Genomic DNA, 14,682 nt, shown 5'->3' on the forward strand with positions numbered 1-14,682 from the left:
TTCATTTATCATCGGGAATATATTGTTTAAAAAAATATATGTAAATGTGGATTTTTATCTATCTACGATAACTGGGGCAGGCATGAATGTATCTTATATCAGTGCTATTCCAATAGAGTATATGTGTATGTATTACAACATTCGAATACGGATAATGTGAGAAGATACGTAGCAAGAATGCTAATCCTATATAATATAATACGTTGCCAGACATTATATTATAATGCTAAAATTACCTATATTATTTTTATAATAATCGAGCTTTTCCATTTTCTATTCTCATCATAACTGGAACAACACAATAGAATTTATTTGAAATGATTGACCTGGAAGCAGTTGTGCCTTGTATCTGGGACGTGCGGGTTCTTTGAAGGCCTCATTACCCGTCGACAGCCCAAATAAATAAATGCCTTTGACTGATGGTGAACCTACGCCCCTTCTTAGAACTACCTAGTAGTACGTAGTACGCATTCATTGTTAAGCAAATGATAGCCTTTGTTATTTTAATCATGACCTACAATTGTTTATTGTTTTGTTTTAAGTTGGTGTTTAAATTAAATAATGTCGACATCAGGCACAGGTGTGTTGATGTTAAAAGTACGTGGGATCTTATTACAAGTTACAAAAGTTGTAGGTATATTTTAGTAACTCTTGCCTTTGTTCGGATGCTAATTTGGATAAAATTTTTGCGATTTTATTTTAACTTTTTAAAGTTTTAGTCACGGTGCGTGCAGCTGAGTGCAAGCGTGCAACCAGCTTTGCGCCGCGACTGGCCAGCTAGCCTCACTGTCATATTAAAATAATTGGTAATAAATGTAGTAAATGGAAGATGGAAAGAGGAAACATGGAAAATAGTATTATGACCCAAAAAACATTTTGCACTCACTATATATACAGATAGTGTCCCTCTAATACTGATATACAAGTAGGCAATCTAAGCAACGTAACAACCGCTGCGTGATAACGACCAATGTCTCAAATACATTATCTTACTACTTATGTCCAAAATATTTAAATTCCGGTTAGTTTACTTGTTTTGTTGTATAAATATAAGGCCAGGTACGATTCAGTTCCAACCCAACGAACTGTCACGCATCATTGGTTGTCTTCAGCAATCGTCGCTGTCGACGAAGGTGGCGCAACGCATGTCGTTCGGGCTGCTGGGGCGCAGCGCGGGCGCGGCGGCGCGCTGCGAGTTCGTGCGCATGAAGGGGCCCGGCGGGAAAGGGCACGCGGAGGTACGTTGAAATGACAAACGTGCGCGTTTCTTTCTTCTATTGAATTCATCTCTATCGAAAGAAACGCTTTTATTTAACATGTTTTTTTTATTTTTTATTATTTCATATGGTTTTGATTTCGATGCCGCCACTTCTAAAATAGTAATAAATATTGAATGATTTTGTTATACAACTTCCAGGTGGCTGTGTCTCGTCCGCGCACGTCCGGCGTGCACACCCCGAGCTCTGAACCGGGACTTGCCGCCTCGGAGCTGTGGGACAGCGACTGGGAGGATGACCCGGACGACCTGTTCCTGTATAGACATCAGGTATACCTTTACCTACCATTTACGATCTTAGTATGTTATCTGATAGTTAATAAAATCCAACTTGAACATTTTAATATTAAATGCTACCTTGCTAAAATCACGTTGATGTTGATGAAGATCGATAAGTAAAAAACGAAGTAACGTTTAATAAAAACAAAAAAAATAGTACTTGTAGTTACAAGTTAAAAATAGATCCTTGATACAAATATTGAATCGATGCTATTAATGTGTCGAAAATTTTGTTGACATTCAACATAATTGAACGGCGTTTTCCGCTAACCCCATCAAGATTAGATATAGATAGTGTACCCGCGCGCTATTGCCGACATGACGACGGACAATCACGTGCACGCGATGCTACTTGAAAAGAACTTCTTTGAACGGTCGTATTTACATAACGTACCATTCGAAGGTCATGAATGAAACATGAAACGTTAATGACACTTTCAGTACGGAGAACTTCATAGCGAATAAATTTTAATTAACAAAAATATGCCAGATGTTTGAAATATAACTGAATGTACTGAGCATAATAGATAATTGTATATTTTTTTATAAGAAATGTGTTCTAGGCATGAACCATATTGAAACACAAAGATTATAGTACCTATAGACCTTATAAATCAAATTTTACGTATTGGAAATAACGAATAATATATGATTAGAAGTAATTAACAAAAATACTAGTGTCAGACCGAAACAAGGTTTTCAACCGAATCCGAACCTTCGGCTTTGGCGAAACAGAAACTTAATAAGTATAGATATATACAATACTAGCGGCCCGCTCGCGGTTTCACCCGCGTCAACTATGTTATTATTAATTTCTGTTTCCATGACTACGTCCTAGTGACGTCTATGCAAAATTTGAGACGCATTTATAGTAACAAAGTTTCATACAAACTTTCAACCCCAAAAACAACCCCTTAGAAGTCGAATATTGCAAATTCCCGTCTTAGCGAGCACCTACGTCCTATAAATAACTCCTATGCAAAATTTGAGATTCCTAGCACTAGTAGTTTCTGAGATTTCGTGATGAGTGAGTGACCTTTCGATTTTATATATATAGATAATTAAAGATCAACTGAAACAGTCGATAGAGGTTGTCATAAGAAACAATTTGTACTGTAATTTGCGTGGTCAGATAAAAACTATCCAAGCATGCATAAAAAATTATTAATGAATGCCCAACGTCGTCAGTAAACCTTGTGTAGAATCTTTCCGATACTGAAGGCAAGGTGGTAAACGGTTCCAATTTGCCGATGATTTAGACTGAACCTACTAAGACCCGATAAGACTGTCAAAAATTTCCAGCCTGGAGTATGGAAAAAGTAAAAGTAGTCATCATCGATGGTCTGTGAATGTACTCTTTCTAAGCCTTATTTTAGTAGTCAAACCTTCTTTAAGAATAATAAAGTACCAAACTATCCAGAATCAGTTGCTAAAATGTTTCTAATTTTTTACACAGAAGTTTTGTTTAGTGCACACACTTCTGGCTCGTCTCTCAACTGACTCCAAAGTCCGTATTTGGTACCTGGCAGAGTCATCCCATAAGTGAGAGCAGTACTCCATACATGGTCTCACCTGTGCTTTATACAGTTTAGTGTGAGAAGATGTTAAGGTGTAAAGTACTGTCTCACCTTGAAGTTCTCACTCTGGATTCAATGTTGGATGAAAGTTAAGAGTCGATGACAAAGTAATGCCAAGAAGTTCAAGTTCAAGGTCGCTTATCGGGACCGATACATTTCGAAACGAGGGGGATATTTCGAACGGCTTTTTTTTCGCGGTGAACAGACACGTCTGGGTCTTAGTGGCATTAAATTTGACCAAAATGGCATCTCCCCAATCGGAGACTGCCTTGAGGTTCAAATTAAGGCCTTTAACTATATTATCCCTATGGGATTGTATTTCAGGTCCTGTTGCAGTTGCTTTGGCTATGTACCGCTCTACAACAGTGCTGTTATCTGCGTACCCAAAGATTCCAGGAATGATTAAATCATTTATATGGAGCAGGAACAGAGTTGCAGAGAGCACTGACCGTTGAGATCGGTACACGTAAAGATCGGTCCCTCAAGAAGTCTGATAACATAGAACACATTTTGCCTGCCTATTTTATTAATCTATATCTGTATTTCTATACTAATATTATGAAGCTAACGAGTTTGTTTAATTGAATTCGTTTGCTTATCTCGGGTAAACCACTGGTTCGAATTTAGAAATTCTATCTATGTTGGACAATATATTTATCGAAGAAGACAATTGTTTTTGATCAAATAAAATTTTTCGATGATCACGCAGGCGAAAGCTAGTGTTCTATCATTTGACTCATTCAATAAATATATTCAAACTCTAGCAACCCGCCCACGGTTTTTCGCCCGCGTGAACTTCATGATTATGCATTTAATAAACAGAATTGACTAACAGTCAAATGTGACAGGCAAACTCATGCCTCGAGTTCATTCAAATGCCGATAACTTTTTTTAATGAACCGATTTTGATGAAACAAAGTTTAGATGTTAAGTTGAGGTAAAACAAAGCAATTGGTGAAAGTTTTAAGTAAATCGGTTCAGTGCTATCGGAGATAAACATGATCATACATACAGACAGACAGACAAGAAATTAAAAATAAATATTTTTGTTCTCTATTATTTTTTTTAAGTGTCCCTCTATCCATTTCAGTCAAAAATACTAAATGTACGAACAAAATATTTTTACTGTTTTATTATATTTAAAAATATGTGTGCCATATTCATCGCTCAAGAGATGAGTATGGCATACATATGTACAAACCTAACTTTTATGGTCAAAATAAAATTTTGCTTCGTTGCCTATTGTTGTAATATGCTGTTTTAAGTAGTAAATAAACATACCAATTCTTAGAATAGTAGTATTATCTATTTGCATTAGATTAACTAATTTAAAATTATAATAATAATATAAGTATGTGTAAGAATGTGAGTAATAAATAATGTAGATTATATCACATACAGATAATGATGATAATCGTACAAGAACAATGTATTTTATTACAGTTGGTTACAATATGGAGGATAAGAAATTGATAAATCCTCTTCATTGGATTATTAATATTAGAATTATATTTTTGGGAACTTTTCTAAGGATAAAATTACCATATTTGGTCATGTTATAAGAAATAAATCGTCTCTGGTTGCTTCCATTTTTAGGTCATAATAATAATTAGCTTCACGTTGTATCCCGCACACAGCAGGGTAGGTAGGTTAGAGGGAAGAATCTAGGGATAAGACACTCCGTTCCCCTCTTTCCGCCGAATTCTGAAGGCATTGCGTGTTGAGTGGCGGAACTCGATGCCGCGCTTTGCCCTGACACCATAGCAAAAAAATGGAAATATAAATTTAAATAAATATTTCATTTCCTCGAGTGGGCATCGAACCCACAGCCAGTAGCGTTTATAGTCTTAACACTAGGTTGCCTCTGCCGACCCTGCCGTGTGCGGGACAAAGCGTGAAGCTGATTTAATTTTTTTTAATAATCTTGTTACCAAAGGACTAACTGCTTACGTATCACTTCTTGTGTTTATTAATACCGATTAATCGCCATCTTGGATCATCCTTCGTCCTACCAAGAAGTGTGTAGTTCTACTGCTAAAGATATAGTAAGATTTTTCGGTTTTACCTCATCTTATAGTATAATACTTTAATTTTCATAGAGTTATCTGAAACGTAGTAAGATTAGAATTTATTTTAATAGTGCCGTAGTAATCATAGGTGTGCAACTTTGGAGCTAATGAGGTACAAGAAAAAAACTCTTATAGTTAGCCACCTTATATTTTTTTGTCATTCACGCCATGTCTAAGTATGTTATGCTATGTTAGAGCTTTAATTGTTTCTTTGATTTCACTAAAAATATTTTATTTTATTAGTATCTTTATTTACAGAGAACACTTCCTCTACGAGTGCATATATTGGATAATTTCATTAGCTAGCTGACACGATTATGATTGTTATTAATAATATAGTATACAATAATTATTTATTTTCATATATATCGAGTAACGTGACGCATTTTGTTAGTAACAATGAAATTTTAATATCTATGTTAGTATTTAAGTTGCTCCTCCATCCCACTCGAGATGGCGCAGCAATGGTTTACATATATACAGTCTAATTACACAGTATATAGTCAGTTAGACTTTATATTTAGGATGCTGTTGGTGCTACCAACCCTGCTAACCCTGACACACTACAGAAACGAGGTAGCCTCAGCAGCAACCTAAATGCGTCATTGTATTGATCTCGAAGGACGCTGTAAGATATTTGTGAATACCTGACCCGCAGACTCGATAGATAAAAACGAATGCACTAGGCTCTAAACAATGTTATTTTAAGTCTAGTCGAGCAACGTGCCAATTTGCGAGCCAGCATATTCACCCTTACTGACAACGCCCTCCGTACTCTTTCAATATCAGCATCGTCTTTGAGGCCTGGTGTCAACACATTGGTACACTCGTTTGAGACTATTACCGTTGAGCTTATGTTGTTATATTTGGTGCTTTACCCCCCGCCCCAAAGACCATCATTACACTTTTTCTTTCATTGTAGATCCGACCGTGTCTTCCCGCATAGGCCTCACATATTGCGATCAGCTTTCTAAGGCCACAAAGTGAAGCACTTAACAGTACCATATCGTCAGCATAGCTTAAGTTATTCATACAAATACCAGCTATATAACAACCCAGCCTAATGCTGCCGAGCTCGCCAGGTAACTCGTTCACGTACAAGTTAAAGAGGGTTGCTGAACTTAAAACTCCCTGTCTCACCGCGCATTCCAACCCATACGGACGTGATAAAACTCCTACCCACCGAACAGTTAATTTGGCTTTTGTACCAGTACTTGAAAATCTTAATAAGCTCAGACGGCATATTGGCTTGATCCATCTTTCCCCACAACAAATCGTACGAAACCAAGTCAAGTACCTTGGAAAGATCTAGAAAACAGGCATAGAGTGGAGTTTTCCTCTTTGTATAGTATGTGACAGCATGCTTAAGACCCAAGACAGCACTTTCCGTAGACAATCCAGGTCTAAATCCAAATTGGTTGTGCATTAGGTTGGGTATTGAGCATGCTATCCAACACCTTCGAGATGTCTGTAGTCAGAGAGATTGGCCGATAGTTGACCTTATCAACTAGATCACCCGTTTTGTTTTTCGCAATAGGCACAACGATCGTCCTCATCATCTCTGCCGGCATGTAACTATGACTCAAATATATTTTGTAAAACTTAGCAAGAATTTCTAACAATAGTGTGTTTAAATCGCATTCTACAACTAAAAGCTAATGGTCTGACCACAATACATCTTTTAAAACAAAAACGTAACGAATAGATTCCTGAGCGGCCTTAGTTACTATACAATGATCAAGCCAACGTTTTGATCCGTTAGCCTCACTTGCAAACGCAATGGTGCCTGATTGTAAGCCGAGCATCTCCGTATCGATACAGCACCATTTCTGTTCTGTTGAAAACTGAGATTTGAGATTTACTTTCATGTAAATAAATGTTATAGTCTCCCAAAATGTAAACACATGAAACAAAACAAATGAAACAAATGTAAGAGTTTATAATAGCACTTACCGAGCTAAGTACGGTTAGTATTAATAGTTATTAATAATGAGGAATGGTAATAGGTATGAAATAATGCTTCAAAGTTCGTTACAGTAAAGTTTTTACGTATACAAATACATTAGTTTTTGTTTCATTAAAAATAACCAAGTAGTTATGATTTTACAGGCATTTGAAGTTTGCAAAAATTTCAAATGCCGCTAAGAGTCCCGCGGCCGGCGGTGACGTCACAGGTCTGGCAGAACTCACTAGTCGCCAACGGTGATAGGAGATCTCGCGCAGTACTTTGTTTGTTTGTTACTCGCTTGTGTTTAGTGTTAATACAATTAATTAAAATGGATGAAGGACTCGAAAAAGGTCAATCGGATAACCTACCTGTAATAGATGGATTTATGGTTGCCGATTATTTATCGGAAAATAGTGATTTCGTCGCCGCAGAAGTGCGAGGAGTAAAAATGCGAAGATAAGTTTTGTTGTCTAACTAGTAATATTATGTCAATTTGGGTTATAAATAATAACTATCTTACGTTATTTTATTTGAAATTGTTTATTTAAAACCGTAATGTAACCCAACCTAACTAGTTTCATATTGTAGGTAACGCTATTTACGTTAAAAGTACCAAACTTTATTCAAGTTCAAAGTAGTAAGATTGTTTTATAAGTGAAAATAATATAATAATAATATAACTAAATTCATGCAGTAAGTTGAGCATGCACAATTTTTTTTAATGTAGATTTTTAATATTTTTATATATGTATATCTGAATAATATTTTTATTGTGATTATTGAAGATCGGCAAGAGAGAGTTATGGTCACGATGCTATTGCGTACGTATAAGTTAAAAGAGTAGGTTATGTATGTATTGCCAAATATAGATTACAGCAGAACACCGTGCACGTATTAAACTATATTGTTGCAGCTTAGAATGCAATGAAAAGAAGCAATAAGTTTATACGTAATCTGCGAAGATTGTGCTGCCAGCAGAGGTGATTGTAAACATACCATGGCATTTATAATGGGCTACATCGTCGAAGCGACGAGTCTTCAACAACTGCATCTGAGTCTTCTTTTTCTTGGCATTAATCCCGGCGTATGTTGCCAGGGCCTGCCTTCCTGCCTAACCTACTCCACTTTACACGATCTGTAACGTCCTGAGTGGTTCGACCATTGGCACTCATGTCCTGCATCACGACATCCAAACACCGCATTCTTGGGCGTTCGGAGGTCTAGCTCCAGGTACAGGACAGACATAGCAAGGAACTTGCATCCGACATAGTTCCTACGCCGGCGCGCAACGTTGCCATACCATCTTAGGCCACGCTCTTGGAGCTTATCCGCTACGTCATGGACCCCAAGACTACCTCGAATGCGTCAGACCGCAGCATCTTCATTTCCGTGACGTGAAGCTCCTCAGCGTGCCGAGATAGTGCTGGCCAACATTCGCTGCCGTATAATAGAACCAGTCAGATGATGCTCTTATACATCAGCCCGTTGAGCTTGGGTGGTATTCTGCGGTCGCAGACCACACCAATAACCTCCCACCATTTGACCCAGGCAGCGCTTATCCAGCCATGGACATCGTGATCGATGCCTCCAGACTCATGCATAACGGATCCAAGATACTTGAAACTTTTCCAACTTAACGGCTGGCTCAGGACCTATAAGGACATTGCTCGAGTCCGGGCTCCCTCAGGCTATGTATTCCGCCGTTATCAAGCGCACCCTTCCAGAGGTTCACTTTACGCTCCAGCATTAGTTGCTTCTCTTCAATGAGTGTAATGTCATCGGCATACATCATCAGCCATGGAGGCTGGTCCTGGATGTGAGCCGTGACAGTACCGAGCAATAAATAAGAACGAACTAAAAGCCGAGCCTTGGTGAACCCCCTACTGTGATCTAAAAGGTTTGGTGTCGACAACAGCAGTCCTAACTATCGCGAATCGCAAAGCGGGATCGTAGTATATATCTCTGATAATCTCAAAATAGGCCTCAGGGATTGGATCGCAATGCCCTCCAAATACATTCACGAGGCACACAGTTAAAGGCCTTCTGCAAATCTAAAAAGGCCGCAAATCTAATGCAGATCTCTCCTTTTTTTTCCTGTATGCCTCCATGAAAGTTCTGAGTAGTCTCTCCATTAAAGTACTGATTAAGTTTGTGGTAACTCCCAAGCCAAGTCAAGTGTTGTTGGAAAAAATTGAAGCTTTCTAGTATCGATACTACAATAAAAATAATCAAAGCTAAAGATTTTGGTATAACACGCGATGAAACCGAGCAGGATAGAACTGTTTTTTTGACAAAATACTATCAAAACTTCAATATCTTAAAATACAATGCTCGCTATTACATTATGTATGTGAAAAAAAAAAAGATTTTAAAAATATACCTATATATTATTTATTAAACGAAACTAAATTTGTGGTGGAACGCCAGCTAAGGAAGAGCGCGAACTGCGAGTGAACGAAGACGAACTGAGCGAGCGAGTTTTGCAAGACCTGTGACGTCACACGAGTCGGTTATGGCCCAACGGAATCTCGCGTCGCGCGCTTACTTTAAAGGACAATATCTCAAAAACTAATAGACGTATCAAAATAATTCTTTCACAAGTATTTTTTGTTTTTAAAAAACAATACGATAAGCTAGAATTTAAAATTAGTGATTATTCTCCATTCCTAAGTTTAAGTTAAAATATTGATTAACGCTTGAGATGTGAGTGTTTGGATGTATTATTATAATTGTGTTTATCGCAGCGTCGTCTGAGCGACCCCAGCGCGAACATAACGACGTTCGTGCGCGGCGGATGGCGCGCGCGCGAGCGCCACCAGGACAAGAGCCGCTCCGAGAATGAGGGGCTGGACGTGCTGGGTGATGGCGAGGCGGAGGTCGAGGCCGGGGACCTGAGAGACGGTACGTTGACTTGGATTTTTTTGTTTCACACCGTTAGTTATTTTTTATAACATGATAGGCAGGGAGGACATTCCATGTTGCGTGGTGGACTTGTTTATTTATACTATGTTTTATATTGTCTTTGCGTGTGTGTTACATGTGGTACACATGTGTAGTTATTTATTGTTGTGATGCTTTTTGCTTTGATGTCATGTGGAAGTGCGTCGCGCGTCGTGTCGAGAGTGTGTTTCCAATGAGTAGAACTTAAATTCACGTATAATTGTTGTTTTGCTATTGAATGTGTCGCTTCTAGCCTCGCTAGTAGCCTTCTAGGTCGCTGGAGGAAGCCCGCACGCCCTTAGGACACTTGTTTTGTCACATACGACCTAGTCCATTACTGTCCTGTTTGCTCAAATGCATCTTTTAACTCGAACTTGTATGACATTGAAATAGTAACTGCAAAACTTTGGATTTACTTTCATTAATAATTCAATACCAACAGTTAAAAATGCGAACGACTGTCAACAATAACATACCAGTCGTACACAAACATCGGTCTCGAGACAGTCACATAGTTCCGTGTTGTGTGTGTCGTAGGGCGCCGGGCTCCCTCCATGCGCGACGTGTACCGGCGCGCGCCGCCCGACCTGTCCCCCGCCTGCCTGCACACCGTGTCGCCGCGTCGCCGCCCCGCGCCGCGCCGCACCGCCCAGCCGCCGCCCCTGCGCCCGCTGCCCGCCGCACGGCCGCGCCCACCCCGCCACCTGCGCGCGCCTCCGCCCGCCGACTGCGCCTACTGCGAGCTCGCCTGCGACGCCACGCCCGGCTGTCCGCCCCGCGCCCCCGTCACCGCCGCCGCTTCCAACCGTGACGCCGTCACCGTGCGCGGCCAGGAGGAGCTGCCCGCGGAGCGCGTGCTAGCGGCGGGGGCGGGCGGGGCTCGTGAGGGCGTTGGGGCGCGCTGGAGCGCGGGAGCGCGCGCGTACGTGACGCTGCCGCGGCGGCGCGGCGTGGCGGCCGAGCTATTCCGCGACGCGCCGCTGCCGCCGCGCCGCACCACGCCCGACGGCACCGACGTGTACTACTGGTGCGACGTGCCGCGCCGGACCCCGCGCGGTATGGTGAGGGCGGTGGGGGAGGGGGCGCGGTAGTGCGTGCTGGTGGTGCTCACGGTACGCGTCTGTCCCTAGAGCTCGACGACGGTGCGTACAACCCGCTGTGGGCGATGCGCGGGTTCACGCAGACCTTCCACCTGTGGAAGGAGGGGCGGCGCGCGCAGTCCGCGCCTCTCAACGCCTTCCTCACCTACGTCACGCTGCCCTGGTGGAGCATCGCCAAAGGTATGCTGATAACAACAAACACGCGCTGGTAACCTAGTGTTGAGACACTACGTTCCACAATGCGCCCATTATTTTTTTATTAAAGTGTCTATTTAGAATTAGAATCGAATTGACACACTTTTCAAAAATTAATTTTATATCTCATTCTAGAAATATTAAAATAGTTTCTGATCAATATGTGAAGTAAAAATATTTGGCCGCAAACATGATGATTGTGGATCATCATTCCCACACTGAGAATGATTTATATTCATTTTTTCGATCTGGTAACAAGGCAAACCGCGGCTTTGAGGTTCGCGACTCAAAATACGATGCCTCGATTTTGGACGGTGCATGGAAAAGAGAGTGTTTTAACAATAAGTTTCCCTTGCCAATCGGCTAAATAAGGAATACAATTTTTAAAAAAAATTTGAAAATAATGTTTCCAAATATTTCAAGATATCCTGGACCACCGTGAGGAACCTATCCTGACTTTCTGAGAAGATGTCTTGGAATTGAAGTTACTTTTAAACGTCATATTCTACAACAAATGTTTATTTTTAATACATTGATCTTAAAAGTGTATTTTCCAAGATCTCACATTCAAATAAAAGAATATAATATTTTGAAATAGTAATTTTAAGTTACAATTTAAGTTATGTTTGATTTATTTTATATTTGCAACTAGTCAATATAATAATTCTTTATGTTTATTAATTATATGTTAAATATATAAAATTATTATTTAACAGCTAAGTCTAACAGGTACATGCTGTAATATTATTAAGTTCAAGAGTTTGTTTGTTGAAAATACAAATGATATAACTTGGTAAGTCATGAATACTTTTTTATAATAAACTTTTTTTAAGCATTTATTTTCAGGTTCACTCTGTATCCCGAATATAGGCGAGAGTAGGCAGAGGAAACCTAGTGTTAGGACACTCCGTTTCTCAATATCCCCCGAATTTTCAAGGCGTTGCGCGTTGAGTGGTGGTACTCAAACCCGCGCTTTGCCTTGTTACCAGAACGCAGAATAGAAAATATGAATATATAATAATTCATATCCCCGGATGGGGATCGAACCCGTAACCCTCACGATTATACTCTCACATACTCACTACTATCACATTTGAGTTTAATATCGGCTGAGTATTAATAATACATAGCATTTTTGAATATAAACAGAGTTATCCGCAATTTTGTTTGCGTGAACTATAAAATGTAGCTATTTTTTTGGTTCCCGTAGGAATTTCTGGAAATTCTTTTAGAGTCCCCCTACCCTCAAGATACCATGGCATTTCAGCGTTCTACTACCCGTAGTATCAGTTATAAATTTAATAGTAAATTTAATATTTTTTAGTTTAGAGCGTGAATTCTAATAAACCATGAAAAACGTGTTCAATGAAATATTTTTAAGTTTTTTCCATACAAACTTTCAACCCCTATTTCAACCCCTTCAGGGTTAAAACTTTTCAAAATCCGATTTCGATCCGACATTATGAATGTCTTCACATCATGAATTTTTCATTTATTTAAATAAATATTTCATCTCCTCGAATAACCAGTCGCTCTTACAGTCACACTCTGACTCCATGTACCACTTCGCCACGACTGGCCTTATATTGAATATAATTATATTATAGATTGTTGACATTATAAACAGAACAGAAAAAGTAATAATGAACTGATATTAAGTGTATTTCCATGTAATTTATACGCGTGGGTAAAATCCTTTATTCACATTCGATGCAGTGTGAGCTTGCAAGCTGGTTTCATAAAATACTATATTGTTACTTTTCTATAGTTATGTATGTAGCCATGTATATTTTCTCATAAATATGTATAATCTGTAGACTCATAATATCCACAACCGCTTTATGTAAGTTACTTTAGGTGTCTAACAAATTACGTTTTCATTTTAGCATTTAAAGTAGTAAATATACACATGTGATATGTGTAAAAAAATATAAAAACTTTAGAAAAAACCCCGTCAGTTCTTGGCAGAACTTAACAAAAGTATTTTTTAATTTGAATAATGTTATTTTTACCTATACATAGTACACATTATGTACATATATTATGTTGAATGTGTTTCTTAATATCTTGTTTCAGTAAGGTCGATTTTATTTTGGTAAGTTTTAATACAGTTACGAGAAGATACAAGTAAACAAGTTGTAAACAAATGGAAAATATACTAATTATATATATATAAAAGTAATGGTCAAAAGTTTTTAAGATTATTATTTAAGTATGTACTTGTTAATCGTTCTGGATCAGGCATATTGGTCTGGTTATTACAAAGTATATAGTATTTGAACCAACGATTATAATAGTAATAACAGAAATATATTAATAATGTTGTTTAAAACGTATTTTGTAATAATCTTTTAATTATTTAAAATAATTTATTTTTTTATTAATTCAATATTGTGTAATCTTGTATAAAATGATGATGATATGATTTTTTCTTTACTATATTCAATAAATAGGCCTATTTATATTTTTATAATTTATTTAGTCCTTTATATAAGCTAAAATAGATGTCATATTGCTTTTAGTGTTCTATTGTATTGTACGTGCTGTGTTTCCACATAACAGTATTGTGTGACTAAAGTGTTTATTTTTTTACTGCCAATGGAGTCCACTATCGAAACATAATATATTTCACAAATGAAATGGTTACATACAATGAGTGAGGCGTGTTTGTTTGTGTGTGTACTGTTAGTGTCTAATAAGCATATTCTAGTCTGAAGTGTGCATTTATTTATATGACATTTTTATCATTTGATCAATAAAATAATACTGGAATTAGTCCTGTGTTTTATTTTGTTATTGTTGCTTTTAATTATTGCTACTACATATTCAAATTATTACATATTCTACAAATGATGGCAGCCAAGGGGGCAGTAGGCGGGCGCAAGGAGAGCGGTATGCGCACGCGTCAGTAGGGTATCCGAGTCTTATTATGTGTTTATATTAAATAAATGGTTTAATATAAGTATATAAATAATTAAGAAAAGTAGATAAATAACGGATGAAAGGAAATACGAGTAAATTGGAATGTATAGATAAATAAAAATATACATGTTGTATTTGGTGTACGGGCAATGTAATAAGCTATATTAACTAGTGGCCGGGGGTGCGCGTGGGCGCCGCGCGCGTGGAGCCCGCGCCCGGAAGCGGGCACTTGCCGGGCGCGCTGTCTGCGCCTCATTACCGGAGCCGCGCCGCCGAGGTGAGTGCTCACTCTCGCCTCTTTACTAATAAATTATTATAATTTGCTCACTAATTACTAATTAGTCAAACTATCTGATTTACATAAATGAGGTTTTAA

The 14,682-nt window shown here is 38.5% G+C and overlaps 2 protein-coding genes across 9 annotated transcripts in view; one reads left to right on the forward strand and one right to left on the reverse strand.

Moving 5' to 3' along the window:
- The window catches only part of LOC146529763 (uncharacterized protein KIAA0930 homolog), a 41,121-nt gene extending 26,962 nt beyond the window's left edge, over positions 1-14,159 (forward strand). For 7 of the 8 annotated variants that reach the window (XM_085200547.1, XM_085200548.1, XM_085200546.1 and 4 more), the window contains 6 exons: positions 1,113-1,238; positions 1,418-1,546; positions 9,894-10,050; positions 10,627-11,145; positions 11,220-11,369; positions 11,808-14,159. In XM_085200547.1, the coding sequence (XP_085056673.1) occupies positions 1,113-1,238; positions 1,418-1,546; positions 9,894-10,050; positions 10,627-11,145; positions 11,220-11,369; positions 11,808-11,848 (1,122 nt within the window). In that variant the 3' untranslated portion in view covers positions 11,849-14,159. The remainder of the gene's footprint in view (positions 1-1,112; positions 1,239-1,417; positions 1,547-9,893; positions 10,051-10,626; positions 11,146-11,219; positions 11,370-11,807) is intronic. The other variant, XM_085200552.1, reaches the window with a different exon arrangement.
- LOC146529764 (phosphatidylcholine:ceramide cholinephosphotransferase 2-like) overlaps positions 1-14,682 on the reverse strand; it is a 70,232-nt gene that overhangs the window by 17,982 nt on the left and 37,568 nt on the right. The window lies entirely within an intron of this gene.

This window comes from Heliconius melpomene, chromosome 17 (assembly GCF_056956725.1).
Source record: "Heliconius melpomene rosina isolate 202511_hmr_F chromosome 17, ASM5695672v1, whole genome shotgun sequence".
NCBI classification, from domain to species: domain Eukaryota; kingdom Metazoa; phylum Arthropoda; class Insecta; order Lepidoptera; family Nymphalidae; genus Heliconius; species Heliconius melpomene.